This window comes from Pleuronectes platessa, chromosome 10 (assembly GCF_947347685.1).
Source record: "Pleuronectes platessa chromosome 10, fPlePla1.1, whole genome shotgun sequence".
In the NCBI taxonomy this organism is placed as follows: domain Eukaryota; kingdom Metazoa; phylum Chordata; class Actinopteri; order Pleuronectiformes; family Pleuronectidae; genus Pleuronectes; species Pleuronectes platessa.
This window is the reverse complement of record NC_070635.1, coordinates 25228259-25246421: the sequence shown is the minus strand read 5'-3', so window position 1 is coordinate 25246421 and position 18163 is coordinate 25228259. Positions and strand designations below refer to the sequence as shown.

At 41.9% G+C, this 18163-nt stretch overlaps 3 protein-coding genes across 10 annotated transcripts in view; 1 reads left to right on the top strand and 2 right to left on the bottom strand.

The window, feature by feature from the left end:
* Positions 1–26: 26 nt before the first annotated feature.
* LOC128448817 (collagen triple helix repeat-containing protein 1) lies at positions 27–5466 on the bottom strand. Of its 2 annotated transcripts, none has more exons than XM_053431598.1 (4): positions 5315–5466; positions 2387–2605; positions 2048–2264; positions 27–517 (listed from the first exon to the last, which is right to left on the bottom strand). In XM_053431598.1, exons 1-4 carry the CDS (start codon positions 5435–5437, stop codon positions 375–377), a joined length of 702 nt encoding a protein of 233 aa, XP_053287573.1. In that variant the 5' UTR covers positions 5438–5466; the 3' UTR covers positions 27–374. The 2 variants fall into 2 exon arrangements, with proteins under 2 accessions (XP_053287573.1, XP_053287574.1); XM_053431599.1 differs by having other exon boundaries at positions 5357–5457.
* Positions 5467–6518: 1052 nt separating this feature from the next.
* Positions 6519–16875, bottom strand: fzd6 (frizzled class receptor 6). Of its 2 annotated transcripts, none has more exons than XM_053431594.1 (8): positions 16695–16875; positions 15058–15483; positions 11400–11596; positions 10729–11308; positions 10188–10607; positions 9612–9760; positions 9113–9514; positions 6519–8269 (listed from the first exon to the last, which is right to left on the bottom strand). In XM_053431594.1, the coding sequence occupies exons 2-8, from the start codon at positions 15241–15243 to the stop codon at positions 8107–8109; spliced, it is 2097 nt and encodes a 698-aa protein (XP_053287569.1). In that variant the 5' UTR covers positions 15244–15483; positions 16695–16875; the 3' UTR covers positions 6519–8106. The 2 variants fall into 2 exon arrangements, with proteins under 2 accessions (XP_053287569.1, XP_053287570.1); XM_053431595.1 differs by lacking the exon at positions 16695–16875 and adding an exon at positions 16529–16657.
* A 196-nt stretch (positions 16876–17071) lies between these two features.
* The window catches only part of klhl32 (kelch-like family member 32), a 33023-nt gene continuing 31931 nt past the window's right edge, over positions 17072–18163 (top strand). For all 6 annotated transcript variants that reach the window (XM_053431589.1, XM_053431588.1, XM_053431592.1 and 3 more), the window contains exon 1: positions 17072–17097. In XM_053431589.1, coding sequence (XP_053287564.1) covers positions 17072–17097 — 26 coding nt within the window. The remainder of the gene's footprint in view (positions 17098–18163) is intronic.

Genomic DNA, 18163 nt, shown 5'->3' with positions numbered 1-18163 from the left:
AGAAGTAGTCACATCAATGAGTTAAATTCTTTACAAAAAGGATTGTTTTATTAACAGTAACAATTTGAACAGGTCATATGAGTAAATAGTTCAAATATTGTCGATGTCTTATCACAAAGTCTGTTAATCGGTTTCTGGAATGTAACAGCACCCACAAGAAGAGAAGCTACAGTACAATGTTTATTTCTGGTGGACAGAATGACACAGTATTCCTGTTTGTAGGCTTGTCATCTAGTGTCATACTCCAGCAAGATAAAAGAGAAGAAAAACATTCAAGTTACAATCAGTGATGCTGGGACATCCCAGCAAAACCACACCTGATCATTTTGGAGGGCCAGAAAACGTACTACACTGCCACGACTGTTTCCTTTTCTTTATTTAGGCAGTTCCTCAATGATGACCCTGGATACTGAGTTCCAGCCTGTAGATGCGTCACCTCTTGGGTAGTCAGCGCAGGTCCCCACCCACACGGCCACATCTACCAGCCCGGCTTTAACGCCCTCGCACAGGCCTTCAACTGCAGAGGGAAAGAAAGAGAGAGAGGATCATGTGACAGAATGAGTTTCAGTTAACATGTAAACCATCTTGTTTTATTGACAGTGGTGAAATAAAAAAAAAAAAGAAGTGCTTTAAAGCTGGAAAATTGCTTACAAGGCTTCGCAAAATCCCCCAAGCAATTAAATAACCACATGAAAGGATGAGTTTTTCACGTCTTGTACAGCAGCTACTCTCGTCTAACAGTTAGCTTAGCTTAGCTCTGTCCACATGTAGCTAAAGTAGCAACTGGAGAAGCTAACGTGTCTGTCGTCGGGTGATGAAGGTAAATAAAACTGGGAATGTTAGCTCACTGGAAGAAACCTGCGACCTCACGATAAATCCGTTACTAGACACGAAACGGTGAAAAACTAAGCGTAGTTTTCACATTTTGTTTTTCATTTGGAGTCAACAAACAATGTGAAATGTATTCAGTGAGTTTTGGAGGTGTTGGTATGTAGAGCTAGCTGTTTGCCCCATAGACTGTAGGCCTATATGAAGAAGGATGACTTGACATCTCCCCAAAAGTGAGGCCAACGTGTCTTGATTTACCCCTGGTGGCTCGTCACAGTATTGGTCCTAAGTCCTGCCTCTTCCATTTTAGTTGATGGGACACAAACTTAACTAAAAAGTCAAAGTATAAATGAAATACATTTGCTTTGTGTCCTTTCGGGTAGTTTGTATCCCTCAGATTTATTGTTTAAGCGCTCATGTTTCTGGTAAGTGTGGTTTTATTTGATGCTATGATGATGCTACTCAGGATCAGTCACACACGTGTAAGGAAATGGTTGTTTGTATGTTAGCACAGTCCAGGGCCACCAGAGGGCTCCAGCAGGCCTACTATAGCCTATGCATGGTGGGGGTTATGTAGCACTAGCATCAAAGGCAGGAATTTTGGATCCCCTCAGTGGTGGTGTTGCATATTGTAGCATGGGGGTTCCTGCAATAAAGACAGATTAACAGATCCGCTCTGCATCTGATAATTGATATCTGAAGATAGCACAGCCTCTATCAATGGGATCACTACTACACGCAGTCAAATGCGCAAGATAACAGCGTTCGTATCCACAATATCATAATTTAGCTGCATTTCTGGATAGTGGGATAAAGTGGAGACACGTCGTTTTACACCTGTTTCTAGACATTATGCCAACCAGCTATAGCAACAATGATAGGGGTCTTTGTAGAGCCATTTTTGTCATCTTTATGAAAAGGAACTATCTCAACTATAAACAAGTGCTATACTACTACACATGTTACTTGTAAATGTTTACCCTTATCCTTGTACCATAGTTCCATATTTGGAAAGCTCCACAGACCTATTTAGTCCACAGACATTAGTGGGATTAATCTTCTTATCTAACTCTTATTAAGGAGGCAAAAATACTATATCTGCAAAGGTTGACCCATAACTATTTCATTTCTTAACAACAAGCACAGGTAAGTTAACATACTGGAAAAGTAGATGTTCCCTTTATCTATTGCACAGTAGATCGTATGACTCCAGTCGTACCTGAGGACGTTCTGTGAATGTTGATGGTTGAGTTCAGCTCTGGGCTTCCCTGGTCTAAGTAGATGATTGACTCTATGGGCAGGGGTCCAGTACACTCGGCTCCGTTGAAGGTGAAGTACCACCTCTGGCAGCACGCGTTCTTACACTTGAGTCTGAGGGAGCCACTGAAGAGGACTCTGAGGGCACTGTCTGAACGCATCTTGGTGAACGTACAGTCCTGCAACACAAGATTTAAAGTAATCGTGCCACGGATATGCATTGGGTTGGCTGTGAAACATTTATGTGACGTTGTAAAATGCTCCAAGTGAACGCTCATTTATTCTGTGTCAAAATACTTACTGCCACTTTACCCAGGTCGATTCCATAATTCAGAGAGTTCCAGGCACACTGCTTGTAGTTGGGCTTCCAGGATTCCTCGAAGATCTCATTGATGCACTCGCCTTTCTCACCTTTAGACCCGTCGCGGCCAGGGATGCCCGGCGTCCCTGGAATGCCGTTGGCCCCAGGGTTGCCTTCTCTGCCAGTGGGGCCTCCTGGCCCCTGCATGCAGCTGCCGAACTGGAAAAACAAGAAAGAGAAAGGAAGTGGAAATAGATAATGAATGGAAGTCTACTGTTATCAAACATCCTGTTTTAGATTTTATGTTTTTTTCAGTTAAATCTTTGTTTGGACTGCATGCACCACAGACAACTCAAAGCTGCCATCCATCCAAGCAAGAATATTGCTCATTTACGAGTCACATAAACAAATACACTGCCGTCGGGGTGAAGTAAGGGTAGAAACAGATGTGATCCAAACCAAGGCAATGCAGTAGAACCAGCAACCGTGACACCATGAAGCAAGTGAGCAACAGACTGAATGTTAATGAGGAACGGAAATCTTGGTGATGGCCTACATCAGCGGTTGTCTGGCCCCACATAGCTCGGGGTGATTCATTCTCCTGCGAAATCTGCTGCTATGTTTAAACAGATGCTGCTTCTGACTCAAGCTGACTCAAATACACCGAGACATGGAGACAGGGGAGCTCGCCAGAACCTACCACATACAGAGGCAGACACAATGTAGATCCAAAAAGCTTCATGTAATGTGTTCTTCAAAGACACCGTTTGACCAACAGATTGCAGAGTGTAGATCAGATCTTCAAGTTTTTCTTATTTTTTTACTCACAGTTGAGATTCTAATTTTGGTGTAGTGATTTGTGAGTGTCATGTACTCATTCATTTAGTCAGGACAGACATAAACTGACGCGTGGAAGGGCGTCCTCTCCCTTGGCTCAGGTTTGTCTGTTGGGAAATTGCTTCCCCTTTGTGCTCAGAATGCAGCTGTGGAGCAGTTATAGGCGGCACATGTTCAAAAGACACTAAGACAAAAAATACTCCCAAGGAGGGAAAGAACAAAGAGCCTTTCCTCCTCTTTAAGCATCTTGTCCAGACTTCAGTCTCTGGGGTAAAGCAGACATCTCAGATCAAACCACAGTAATCTGAAGAAAAGGCTTAATGTGGAGAGAATTACAATATCAGTTGAAGAGTAGCATATAGTTGAGAGTGTGTTTTAGCCATTAAATGGCTTTGCTGGTGCAACCTGGAGACGAAAGGGTCTGACATCATCTGTCCTGGAAACCAGACAGTGTGCGATGACTGCAGTCAATTGCAGGTTGGTATGTAAGTGCTATAACACACTTGGGAATTTATCCTAAAAGAAAACAAGGGATAACACCTCTGACCGTCTTGGCTAATGGGCGGGAAGACATGAAGGTGACAAACGCTCTAATAGTCTGTTGGTTGATATTTGCCAAGGAAACCAGGTTGTTTTAATAAGGGTTGGATTTTTGGAGACCTTTCAAAGCGTGGAACTGAATGGAACCTCTGTCCACAAAGCCACACAGCTGACTTTTATATTAGCTTCCAGTCTGCTGTTTCTATAGTGGTGCTGCCTGCCTGCATGAATTACACTCCAGCCCCCGCTGCATATTAGTAGCACACAGTCTGTTACTGTAACCAAGGCGTAAAGGCTGTATTTGCCCCCAAATTGCTGAGGAATCAGTAGTATTTCATGCATTAGTCCAAGTTGAGGCGAGGGCTGAGGCTCTCCTCGAGTATGCAGAGCGTGGATATAAGGCCGGGCTTTGAGAGTTCTTCAGATTCAGAGCGACTCCAGGAACCAAAGCAGGATTTTATGATTACCGTGTTGCTCAAATGAGCAGATCTCCTCTCTCCAGAGTGACTAGTGCAGTTGGGCTTTTCTGCATCATTTCCACCAGTGCACTAGATACAGATGGTTAAATAAGATGCTATTCATTATGTCCTGCTCCTGTGGTCTCAGCTGTGGAACAAGACTTTGGAGGATAACAAAAAGCTGAGCTCAGTGGTTGTCACTGTGTGGCATGCAGACTCTGAGTCCCTCTGAGGGCAGGCGACCCGCAGAGTCTCCCCCAACAAAATAAACATTAGTTTCACTTTCATTCGACTCCCAAGAGCATAAATAGTGAATGTGTGTCCACTCTGTTCCTCCACCCAACTACAACCAGGATGGTTATGTAATTCTGGTCTGAAAAGTCTAAGGGTTGGTGAAAACTAGTACATTCAAGGGTTGGTGGACTTCAATTACAAAACTGAACCTTGCCTTAGTTATTTTTTTCTTTTTTGAGAAAATTACTAGTTATTTGATAATTTAACACATTATCACAATGTAACACATTTAGCACAGCTTTCACCCCAAATCAGATAAACATTACAAATACACACAGGCAGATAGATAACAAAGAAAAAGCAGACAATCTGTGAGCCATACCCCAACTTCCTCTTTGGAATTTTTTTTTTTTTTTCTTCTGTTCTTTCAGGCTTGTGGAGAGCAGCCATACACTCAGAATAGTATATAGAAACAACTGACCAAACAAAAAGCTCTATGTCTTATCTGCTGCCAGGTAGTTTTGGTGACCATTGTGACCACACCGACTGAAGTGTAAGCCCACATGTCGATTATGTTCGTGAATCAGCAACTTTTCTTTCTTCTACTTTTTAGAGGGGAAGTCAGTCTTTTAAGTGTAAACCAATTGTCAGTTTGAAGCAAAGTGCACCTTAATGATAATATATACTTTAAAAGTGAAAAGTGACAAGTAGAACAATATCTTGATGTAATCCCTTTTTTAAGTTTTTCATTATGGGAAGCCACAAAGACAAACCACAAATCACTGTCTCCTATAAAGTTACTGAACTTTTAGAAGTGATCATAGTGACTGTGTGCTTCATCTTATCTGCTCTCTCTTACCTTGTCTGCGTCGGGATCCTTTCGGTATCCTCTATTTCTCACCTTTTCCACGCCATACAGAGGCAGAGCCAGGCAGGCGAGCAGCAGCAGCAGGCGGCCAACAACCAGCACAGACATCATCATACAGCAGAGAGCAGAGACTGAGTGAGTGTGTGGCGACAGTTTGACTCCAGCTGCAGGCGGTTTCAGTCCAGAGGAGGAGGAGGAGGGCAGAACGAGAGGGGAGCAGCTTGTGAAGCTGCAGGAACCAACTCTAAAGAAAACAAAAGAAAACCACTGTCAACATCCCTCTGCGATTCATATACCAGCAGAGAGGTCACCCCCCAAAGGAAAATGTAGCTGTTCACAACTTTTCTTTAACTAATGAGAAATAATTCATAGTCTCATGTAAGGATGACTAAACTCTGACATGTTTCTCCAAAAAAACATTCCCAAACAAACAAGATAAGACAAATTTGATTCCCTTTTATTTATATAGCATCAAATCACAACTTAATAAAGGAACTTTATAGTAAGGTCTAGAGAAGGCCATACAAAACAATAGAAAATCTCAAAAGTTCCCACAATGACCAAACAAAGGGAATTGTGGATAAAATAAACTTCCTCATTCACTGAAAGAAACTTAGCAGAACCAGACTCAGTGTGGGTGGCCATCTGCCGCGACCGGTTGGGGAGAGCAGGGGGAAAAGGGGGAGCGAGTAGAGGTGGGTGGCAAAGGAGAGAGAGAGGAAAGCACAAACAACAATGATCCTGACCAGACCTTCTCAAGAGGATTCCTAGGACTTGAATTTAATCACTGAGACAATAATCAAGGTTAGTTTTTGTCAATCTGTTGCCTTGAACCAGTGACCTTCGAGTCTGATGTCAGTGTTTTCCACCACTGCCTTATATATACATATATATATATATATATATATATATATATGTGTGTGTATATATATTTTGATATTGTGAAAACTCATGTGGAAGCCAATCAACTTCTCTTTTTAATCTTTATGTATTATCTGAGACGAATAAAGATTACAGTAGAGGGAGACAGAAAAGCCTTACTTAAAAGCGTTTAATAAGGATCATAAGGATGATGCTGAGGCAAAAGGAAAGCTATTTCTCAGGGGATTAATTTAAGTATGAGGAAATCAGGCTAAATAAACGAAATATAAAAATTACTAATATATTATAATTCAGACAATTATTGACACAAACATAAATTCATTCTTTTATTATTCAATATTTTATCAAAATGAAATTACAAATACAAAATTGGATTGAAAGACAGGCTACATAAAAAACAGTGCACAGAACTGTATTTACAGAGGTTTTCAAAGTGGGAGGGTGGCTCAGGGAATATAAGTGGGAATTTATGGATTTTGTAGTCACAGAAAAAGGTAATGGGGCAAAACTACCTAAACTTAGTTGGGGCGAGGAGGCCCCTCTTTCCCAGCTTTGACTGAGGTCCCCATTCTCTCACTTTGAAAACCCCCTGTTGTACAGTATTTAATAGACACCACTATCATAAGCATATAGACCCCAGTCCACATGCCAGAGTAAGTATATACAGTAGAAATAGGCTGACGAGGATTCCCTTTTCAAAAGTGTTCCTGGAACTATCACGTAACTCCCAAATATAAAAGGTAAAGAAAGCTGAGGGAAGAATCGGTCGCTTACATGGCAAAATACTACAGCACAACACATGCTCTAATAAAACACACTTCTCGAAGGAGTGCTGTAGGATCTGTGACCCATATGTTATAAAAATAAAACCAGAACCTTTAAAATATGACTGCTTACGACTATTCATACTTTAAAAGTAGTGGTTTGTGCTTCTAACGAAGAATATTGCAATGACTGTTTGATTTGTCTCTTCAATTTTCTTGAAGATCATAAGACTTAACACCTACAACGAGAAACACAGGTAGACATCACACATGCAAAACATCTGTAGGTTCTTTGAGGAAGAGGAAGGCACATTCTTTCAGAAAACTATAAAGCTCAAATACTTGATCCAGATTCACATCTTGGAAACGCTTACACAAAATTGCAAAATTGGCAGAATCAGTGTTTACACAACACAAATATCTAGGAAAATGGAGGCAAACATAAAATGAAAGATCTTCTTAGAAAACTGTAAAAAAAAATGTTTAAGAGTATGCCTCTTTTTGAAGAAGAAAAAAGTTGCACACTGTGTATTACAAGATGAGGTTTCACCTTTAACACAAGGAACAATAAGACATTCAATAAGAGTTATCCACAGGAATTCTCTCCTCGTGCTCAATGTTTGGCATCATCATAATTCTAACAAAACCCTCAGTGTAACGACTAGTCCAGTCAAAGACTTTCAAAAAAATATGCAGATAAATATTTCTTGTGCTAACTAGTATGCATTATATGCTTCTGAGCTACCAATGTACAAAATAGTAGAGCTGATGCACTCTTTAAAATCAAACTGGTCATTTTAAAATTGGGACAGAGCTGCGCTGCTGTGTGTCAGGCTAAAAGCTCAATAAAGCTGAAAGACATTATTGTGACCCAAACTAAATTCATCTAACACCTCTAGATTCTCTGCTAAAACTCACTGAACCACATATGAAATACTCAAGGTAGGATACATTTAGCTGTTGCTGAAGATTCACTGACTATAATGAAACAAATAAAATAATAATATGATGTATAATACTACACAAAGAGGTAACATCAACCAGCAACATGTGTGACTGTTTTCTCAGTGGTATCATGGATGGATGGATGGATGGATGGATGGATGGATGGATAGGTGGATGGATGGATCAGATCTCTCAGCAGCTGCTATCCTTTGTGTCCTTGCTGTCCTCAGGCACCTGGTGCACCAGCTGGTGGGTGGAGTCCTGGATGATGCTGCTGTGTGATTTTTTCATCACTGGATGTTGCTGTCCAATGGGAACCTGTCTGGCCTCTGACAGCTCGCTCCTAGGACTCATCCTAAACCAGGACACATTCGAGGTTAATGGTGGTTACTACTTGTGTAGGTGTAGTTCCATATAGATAAAAGCCATGTTTTACGGCAGGTAGTAGTAGTATTACTTCTAAACTTTAGAAAAACATGAAGGTGCAGATAAGATAAAACAGTTGTATCTAAAGCGTAGTTCACACTACAGTATTTTCACCTCGATTTGCCAGTCACTGCTGAATTTTGCAAGTTGCTGACAAAAGCTTCTGATTGGTGCTCGATTGGCAGTAGCGAATCACCATGTGTGAACTCTTCATTACAGAAGCTTGCAGACACTTCGCCGAAATTTCGCAGATAAGCTGAAAATCTAGTCAGGGTAGGCAACTCCTCCCAACTCCAACCAATCAGGGTGCAGGACAGGGTGAAGGTGGTGAAGGTAAATGTAATGGAGAGAGGCTCCCCGATTTTTTTACATTGCAGTCTGTAAACCTGAGAAATCGAGTGATAACCATGTGTGTCAGGGACAAAGTAACACAAACTAATGCATCTTTTAGTAATTGCTTTGGGCTCAGACAGAAAAATAACACAAAATGCCTGTTGTGTTCTGGTTGGGCTCATTTAGCTTTCTCTCAGGGACGCGTGTTTCTGTTCAAACGCAATCCTAGCCGCTCTCCATTCTTAGCAAATTAAAGTCCACTGAAGTGTTTCCCTTTCTCCAGCTTGATGTGTCAGACGAGCAGGAACTCAAGACTTCTAGACAATGATCACAAGACAACTAGTCATGTCATGTGAACTGCGCAGTGATCCGCTGACTTTGAAAGTTTGAAAGTATAGTGTGATCTCTGCTTATGGTTTCTCAGATCTGTCTCACTTACCTCCCATCTGGATGCAGGTTCTCTGAGTGGCTGCTGAACTTGCTGGAACCTTCACCTTTGCTGCGTCTCTCTCCCCGCTCCCTCTCTCTGTCCCTCTCCCCTCTTCTGGAGCTTCGGCTCAAGGTGCCCCTGTCCAGGTGCTCCCTGGCTGAGGTCTCAGACAGAGAACCTTGCATGTGGGGATCATGGTTACCCAGTGCAGAGGTTCCTTTACTGGGGGTGCTGGCGACAGTGGAGGCGTTGGTGGCAGCCGCGCCCGTGCTTGTGCCCATGGACTTGGAGATGACTTTGAGCCTGTGGGAGCTGGGCTTGTAGTGTTTCTTCTTGTGCTGGACGCGGCTGTTGTGCTTGAGGAAGAACTCGCAGGACTCCTGGAGCACCCGGCGGCTCTCGCTGATGGGACTGTGGGTCAGTGATCATGAAAATGTTAGGCATTTATAAATCTATTTATGGAGTAACTGAATTTGAATTGTAACAAAACAAGAGAAGGAGCGCTCACTCTCTCTTGCGGGTCCTGTTGAAGAAGTAGGCCCACTGAGAGCATGTCTTCTTGCTGCTGACCCAGAACACTGCAGATATTCCAACCACCAGCGTCATCAAGTATTTGACCAAAAACAGAGAGAGGTCGGGACGGTCGTTCTCTGTTGTCTGAAAAGAAGAAGCAAAATGTGTATGAATCATCATATATATTTTTGATCTCCAGATTCATTTTCAACTTCAGCTTCAAGCGCAGACAATGGCATTTCCCACTGTAGTGTACACTGTTCACTGTTTGTATTTCATATTTTCCATTTTCAGACTTAAAATATTTTCTAATTGGGCAGCCACTAGAATGCATAGAAATAAATATACTGGTCTCCGTGTTTCATTTTGTCTCTGTCCGTTCAACTTGTGGTAATTAGGAATTTAACTCATGTATCAGCTCAGAGTTTTAGTTTATTGGATTTCCTTAGTTCTATTTGCCATCAACTTTTTGTATTAAACACTTTTACTGCATTGCATATTTGTTAGCATTTGAGTCCAGTTAAGCATAAACATGATAGTAAATTGCAGTAAGTGAAGGAGCCACTGCTACCTTGTAGGAACATGGGATGCTGTACTCCTGACAGCGGTCGTTGATCCAGGTTTCCTCCCAGGCTCTGCGATGACTCTGCTCGTAGGTGTAGCAGGCTAACAGAGTGACCAGCGGCACCAGATAGAGGCAGCTGAACACACCGATGCGGATCATGAACTTCTTCAGCTTCTCCTGGTTACGCTCGTCGTGCTGAATGACCTGTCGCACGTGGTTGAGAGAGACAATGCCTGCCAGGATGAGGAAGAGGCCGACTACGACACCAACTGACAGCGGAGCCAGAACAAAGTAGCGCAGGGCGTCCAAGTCATAGAGTCCCACAAAACAAACCCCGCTGATGTTGTCCCCCTCAACCTTGTTCATGGCAAGTAGCATGACAGTTAGCGCCCCGGGGATCCCCCAGGCAGCAGTGTGAAACCACACCTACAGACAAACGACAAAGATGAATGTTTTTAATTTATCATTTTATATTTTCTTAACCTCTTTTCTACATTGTCTTGCTATTTTCAAAGAACACCTGAGCATAAATTCCCCAAATCCTTACCGCTTTCTTCTCTATGGCTTCGCAGCTCCACTTGGGTCCAGCTGCCAGGAACCAGGTGATGGTGAGGATGACCCACCAGACAACACCAGCGATGGAGAAGAAGTAGAGGAACATGAAAAGCAAAGTGCACCCTTTGCTCTGAGAGCCGAGCACCACTGTATCCACGCCTGCAGGCTGCACTGCCTCGGTACAGGCTGCTTTGTTCCCCAGCAAGAACCCGATGAAGTATATGAGCGAGACGAAGCTGTAGCAGACGGCGTAAAAGATTATTGGCCGCTCAGGGTAGCGAAAACGTTTGACATCAATGAGGAAAGTGAGGAATGTGAAGAGAGTTGCTCCCAGGCAGATGATGGAGCACACGCCGATGAAGCTCTTCGCGAACTCAATGTCGTGAGGTTTGAAGTACATGTTGGAGCAGGGCGGAGCACAGTCCTGGGCACCCAGGAACGATGCTCCATGGCCTGGCTTGGTCTTTAACTGCAGAGGGCACCAGAAGCCCAGGTCCCTCATAGCTGATGAGGAGATCACTGGCGTGGTTGCAGCAGGAGTAGAACCATCATCGGAACTACATGAATCTAATCTAAAGGAAAAAAATAAATAACGCGTTAATCAATTGATGAGGAAGAATTTGTATTGCTCTTGTGGATTGTCTGTAAGTAACGCTTTCTTACTTGTCACACTGTAGCTCAGGAGGCCATGTGATGCCAAAGATCCGGATATTCTCCTTGCAGTCTGACAGAACTGCCTCACAGTGCTCTCGACAAGGACGGATCACTTTATTCTCCTCAGTGCATGCTGGGATAAAGGCTTGACATAGGAAGTGGTGGACGTCTGGAGAGCAATGTAGAGTTGCCAGGGGCATGAAAGGCTGAAATTGAAAAGAAAGGTTTTGTAGTGTTGTAAATTAATTTTTCAAAATGAGAAGTTATGATACACATTTGAAAGTAAACTCAAAATACATGAATTGGTTTGGTATATTTAAATTTGGAAAGTTAAGGGCAGATTCACACATTGTGCATTTTCCAAAAAAATCATTAATAGTGTTTTTTAGACATTTCCCAATTACTTTATGATTTTTGCTTTGACGGCCGGTACGATAGAACAGAAAAAATGAACTTTTATTGATCAGTCATGTCAACTTTTATTTTTGAAGTTTAAGAAGTTTAAGAAGTTGAAACGAATGTAAAAGTATGGTGAAGGTGCTCATTGGTTCACAAAGGAACACAAAATATCAAGAGTTCCACGCTACTCTTTTGGGAAAAAATGTTTTGATGGCTATTTCTTAGTGCAATTGTGAGCTGAGTATGGTATTAATTTCATCTTGTTGAGCTTCAGTGCTCTATAGCGCCACACAAAGGGGCCCATTGACTGGCAAGCAAACCATATTCTTCCTTTCAACACACTGGTCAGGGACTTGTGAGAGGGGAAGAAGGAGAAGGGGGTGCAGTCTAGGTGGCAGGAAATGAGTGTGCGGACATTTGGAAACACACAACTGGCCAAGAGGGCTGGAATGCACGGAGCTGTTGATAGGTTAGGCTGCTAAGGAGCCGCACAGTATTAGTGTGTCCACAGGGTGTGTAGATATGTATCAGTGGGATACACGGCTCACACTGAAGACAACCTCATTCCAGTTAAATAAGTCAGCATTGTGTATATGCTTTTGTTTCTGTATCCTTGGGTTTTAGGTTTAGACTTTGTAAACGGGGAGAGGTTTCTTTAAAATCGCCTCTAAACCAAGTTGCATCACCCAGAACTTATTATTATAACCATGTGGACATTTTAAAGCTGTCGGGGACTCAACTGCTGGTTTGAACCTCATCAGACCTTCATATGCAGACAGACTGACGTCAGTCCATACTGCCAATATTTGTACACAAAACATACGCATATGCTCTAGCACAGTCTGCTATTCAAGGTTTTTCATTTTTCCTCCTGAAATCAAGTCTGGCAGTAGGCCCAGTTCTTGGCCCTGGGCTTGCCCTCCCTGACAGTAAGCGTTCTTGTTTCCCTAACTGTGGAGGTCCTGGACTCCTTGTCAGTGACTTCCAACTTGCTCAACAATCTGACCTTTATTTGCTTTAGAGCAGAGTTAGTGTAAAAACTGCCCTCATTTCAGGAACAGGCAGGATCAGTGCTACAGGTCGAGTTAATTTGGACTTAAAGACAAAATCCTCTGCAGAGAATTTCATGGCAAAGTACTTCAAGGATTAAATGATTCAAGAAAAACGGCTGGACAATCACTTTTCAAACTCTACCTCAGACTTTTAAGACCTTTGGGTGATCCCTGTCTGTACAGTACATCCACTTTGTTTTAGTTTTCTGTTCTCACTGAGTTCTAACACATCAAACTTTTCTTTTTTTGAAAAAGCTTGCAAACAGAGGTGGAATCTGGGACCAAGGGCAGAGAAAGTTTAGCCCTCCTGTGGAAAAACCTACTGATAGACTGGTGTGAGTCCAGCACGCAGCCAAAGTCAGCATGATTACAGCATTGGGACTTTATGGTAACTCACAGCACCATTTCAGAGAGCTATGTACAGTATGTATTGTTGAATGTAGACCACACTGTAGCATGTCACCTGGGCGACGGCACTGTGGAGGTACGAGTGTGTACAGGGGGGAGAGATGAGTGAGTGATTAACAGAGAGAATACTAGTTGTGGTATGCAGGGTCGGCTTTGTATGGGACTGGGTGTGTCCCTCCCCTTCCTGCACAAATCAAAGGCTCCTCACAACAAAGTCGATAGAGTTGCCGATGGCCAAGGTTGCTGTGAAATGAGAAGCCTTTACCTTTGCCAGATGCCAAACAAAAGACTCCTTCAACAGATCACTGTTCACGCTCCCACACCAAACATGTGTAACCCAAACCCAGGCCCTCAGGCAGGCTACGATAACAGCAACAGACTTCACTGATGAGTCCCAGTACCAAACATGTTTGTAACTGAGGGCATTAGTAGTAAGATATCACAGTGAGTATGTTTTAAGAATTCACACACTGGCAACATAAGGCACTTGACTTGGTGTGGGTGAAGTTCCACTTGGCAAGATTTTATCACGGAGAATTTATTATTAGCATGAATATGTAACTATAAATTTAACAAAAGTTTGTAACTGCAACTATAGTCTATATTTTCCCACTTAAAAAAAAAAAAAGATACAACTTGTGTGAGTGTGTATCACCAATTGGCTTTAACTCTTGCTTTTTACAATAGGTTCCTATCAGAAATAAGAACTAGTGTAGTGCCTGTTCTAAAACTGCCTGTAAATGGGATAGTGAAAATGTTTTATTCACTCATTCTCGCCACTCTGATGAAGGGGAATGTGAAGTGTTTTTCGAGTCCACAAAACACTTTTCGGAATTTCAGGGGTAAACAGCATTGCAGCCAAGTCCAATCTAATGTCCGCCACCGGACGTGACGATGCTACTTGCATACCCTCGTGTGAAAGCTTGTGTGCAGTGTGTGTACGAACGTGAATGCGGCTCCAGAGGAGGAAATCAGAGAACATTCAGGCTTAAAACATGATGTAAATTCCATGCTTGGGCTCTTAACAGAACACATGCTAAGTGTGAAGGTGATAAGATGAACAATTCTCAGGATATGCTTTCCACATACAGACAGACAGAGATTTGAGACATTTTTCATCTTCCTGAAAATACTTTTCTTGTTAATAAACATCAAGAAATTCCTTCATTCACACCTTGAATCTTCACTGAATTTCAATATGAAAATGATGTGTAATTATTAAAATTATTTATTATTTATGACAGCTGAGAGTTTACACATTCATGGTTTTCATGTTCACAACATAACTGTTCATTCACTCCATGGTGCTCTATAACAACATGCATAATTTGTGGACAAACTGTGGCTGGTAATTTGTGTCTAGCTGTTAATGACCATTACACAATGGTTATTATGGTTCAATCAATATGCTCCTGAGGGGTTGATGGACACCTACGTCAACATGTTCTAGTTCATCATACTAAATACACATTTCGTCCAAAATCAATCTGATGTATTTAAAATGTTCTTGGAAACTGTGAGATTTCCACTTAATTTAAAAATAAAGTTTTGTCGGTTTGACCATTGTTTTTAGTGTTTAGCCAAATACTGTCCACATCCACAGCATTAGTCTGTATTGACTAAAAAGCAGAAATAAAAATTAAACAACAAATGTCACTGCATATAATACATGCAGTTAATCTGGTTTCAGGCAAAAAAGTCATTTTAGAGGCAGTTGACAAGATTGATTGGCTGATGTTCAACCAGTCAAATATTAGCATAAGACTATATATCAACAGACTGATATAAATAATGTAATGAGAACTCACCTCCATATTGCTGGCTGCAATATCCTGATCATAGTGCTCCATCATGTTGGGAAAGAAGGTCATGTTGTAAGGCACCCCCAAGCACCGATGCACTCTGATCGGCTCACAGGTAAACAGGCTGTGGGCAGCACACATTCTCACCCATATCAGTGCCAGGCACACCCATAGTGGTCCTGGCATCAGCATTGTGGCGGCTGATCAGGAGGGAGGGGGTGTGTGTGTGTATTTTGTGTAAAGTAGAACAGATTTCTTTTTGGCTCTGTGCGAGGATGTCTTGGCTCAAACGTTGAATTCCCCTGGCTCACACAGTTATCCACATTTCACTCCACCTCTCAGAGGAACGGGTGGGTGTTGCAGGAGGTAAGACTTTCCCATCAGCCCCCCTGTCAGCATGGCCTCTGGGTCACAGATAGGAAACCCACTTCCCTGAAATCAAAGTAATTACATTGAATTAGATTTATACTTTCAGCTAAACAAGGAAAGAGACTTTGGTTTGCGACCACAACCTTCATTTCATGAACACGTGTCCTCAGGAGCTGAGAGTTCTGTAGCAGATTATTACTGCATTACGCAGTTACAGAGCAGACACAGACTGAAGCACTTTCATCAAAACAGCCTTTAATCGCACCACCACATAAAGAAAGAGATTTAACTAGGTCTTATTTTTTTCTTTGCACTCTTCCAGGCTCCTCAAGGCCCTCGGGGCTGCAGTGTGATGCATCAGTGTTGAGAGAGGCATCAGGAAGATGAAATTAATAGACCAAAATCCAGTCAATCCCTGTGCAACCTTTAACTACGTACATTTACACGGGGCGGGGAAATGCTTCAAGATCCAGGCTGTTTCAAAAGAATGGGTCTCAGCTTGTTGCCGCATATTAAACTTCCCAGTCAAGCGTCAGTGTTTTCACATGCACACAAGTAACTAAGAATCTTGAAAGCCTGACAGAACATAATACTGTAATACAAAAGCATCAGGATCAGTATCAGTGGTTTAGGTTTTTGTAGGTGCCCAAACAGGTCTAGATCAGGATATTATTCCTGGTTATATCCTGTATAATGACACGTTTACATGTATGTTGTAAGCTACCTACATCCAGATATTTTCTAATAACGAAATAACATGATGAAATGTTTGCTTGAATTCCTGATGATGGTGCTGATAGCACCGATGGTCAGAGTTTACATAGTTTTTCCATATCTCTGTTTACATGGAGCCACCTTCAGAAGTCCCCACAGCGCACACCGCAGGCTTCGAACTTTCACTCAAAATAAGCTGCAGAGTAAGTACAGTTTAGTTAGCGACTAGCATAAACTTCTCTGTTAGCATATTAGCAATGACTGAAAATACAATAAAGACACGAACCACCAACAAGCAGCCACGCGCACGTCAGTAAAAACAACAAACAACTTCACCTCTTCAGAACTTAAATTGAAGCTAAAGCCAAATACTGTAGAGAATATATCAGTTCACCTAGAAGCCGTTTCCCCCCGTACATTAGACACCAGCTGTGGGGAGAGAGTAGAGTGAACATCCCTGCCTCGGTTCGCTGCCATGGTACAACCGGGGCCCGGAACAACTTTGTGCACCAAGAAAAACTATGTGGGGGGGCTGAAAAAAACGAAACACAAACACTTACCCTGAACTGTGCAGGAGTTGGAGAAGCAGCTGACTACATGGAGGCAGCCGGTGTAGATCTGTGGGGGATTCGTCGGAGTGTTTCCTGAGACAGACTCCGGCTCTGAGCCTCCAGCCCCAGTCCCTGCGTGTCCGACTGCTCCCAACAGTGAGCGGCATTCAACTGCAGTGGGAAATGGGACCACTCCAATGTACACGCGTGTGAGTGTCGATGTGAACAGACGGCCACGTTCAAACTGGTGATCAACAAAGAGAACAACATGATTGTGCTGATATCAGATTTGTTTTAAATGCTCTTTGCTCCTGTGTGTTTGGGGGTGGGGGGTAGATTTTAGGACAGTGAGATTGTGGGTATGACGGGGAGCACTTGAACGCAGCATGTGTTCAGATCAGTCACTCAGTGTGTGGATATATGTATCTAATGCACAAGGTGACGTCACACTGTTTTCTTAACTCTGTCGGATGACGTCACTCTGTATATTCAGACTCAGTTTTTTTTCAGTGTTGTTCCTGCATCCATATCAACAGAGGGTGGTTTTGGTTTTTCGTGGACAGATGAAGACATAAAAGTTTAGCTTTACATTATTGTAAACAATGATTATTCACATTTATTTACATTTAAGGCATTTATATCAACAATTCAAAACACCGGTGTTGATACAGTTTAAAGGACAACATAACACAACAAACCTGAGGCATACATAAATAAATATAAATAAATAAAGACTCTCATTCAAGCAATGTAAACAAGTCCAGTAAGGGGCATGTTTGTCCCTCGTGCATTGAAGAGATTTTGGAAAAATAATAGCTTGATTCTTCCATGGGCTTGACTTTTAAATATTTGCATCTATGTGAGTGCTTTCCTAATAGAATCGGGGTATTTATCAGAAAGCCCACATTTGATGCATTTGTAGTTTTCCTTTATTCAGCTGGATGGTGTGATCCCGAAGTATTTATTAAATGTGTCTAGAACAGACTTTTAAAGGGCTAAAACCCAGCAGTGCCTCTCAGAGAATACTTAAAAAATATCAAAACAATAATATACAACTAATTGAAAATCATTTTAGACTTTACCAACTATTCCTCACACAGGATGTATCCAGATCGTATAATAATAATCAACATCATCATCATCCTAATGGCAATGTAGTTTTATTTTTCCAAACACATTTCATACACAGAGGAAGATTTAAGGTGCTGTACAGGGACATTAATTAACTTAAAAAATTACGGCAAAAAAAGAAAAATAATAAATATAAAAAATAGATTACAATTCTTGATCGTATGACCTTGTAGATATTTTCTGTTAAAGGCACTTGTGAAAACACTTTTTACAGTAAGCTGTTATTATTATTATTGTTGTTGATGTTTTTGTTGTTGGTTGATTAAAAGTATTACAAATCCTAATACATGCTACTCAAAGCGTTTATCAACCAAAAATTACTGGGTAGTTAATAATTAAGCTACACA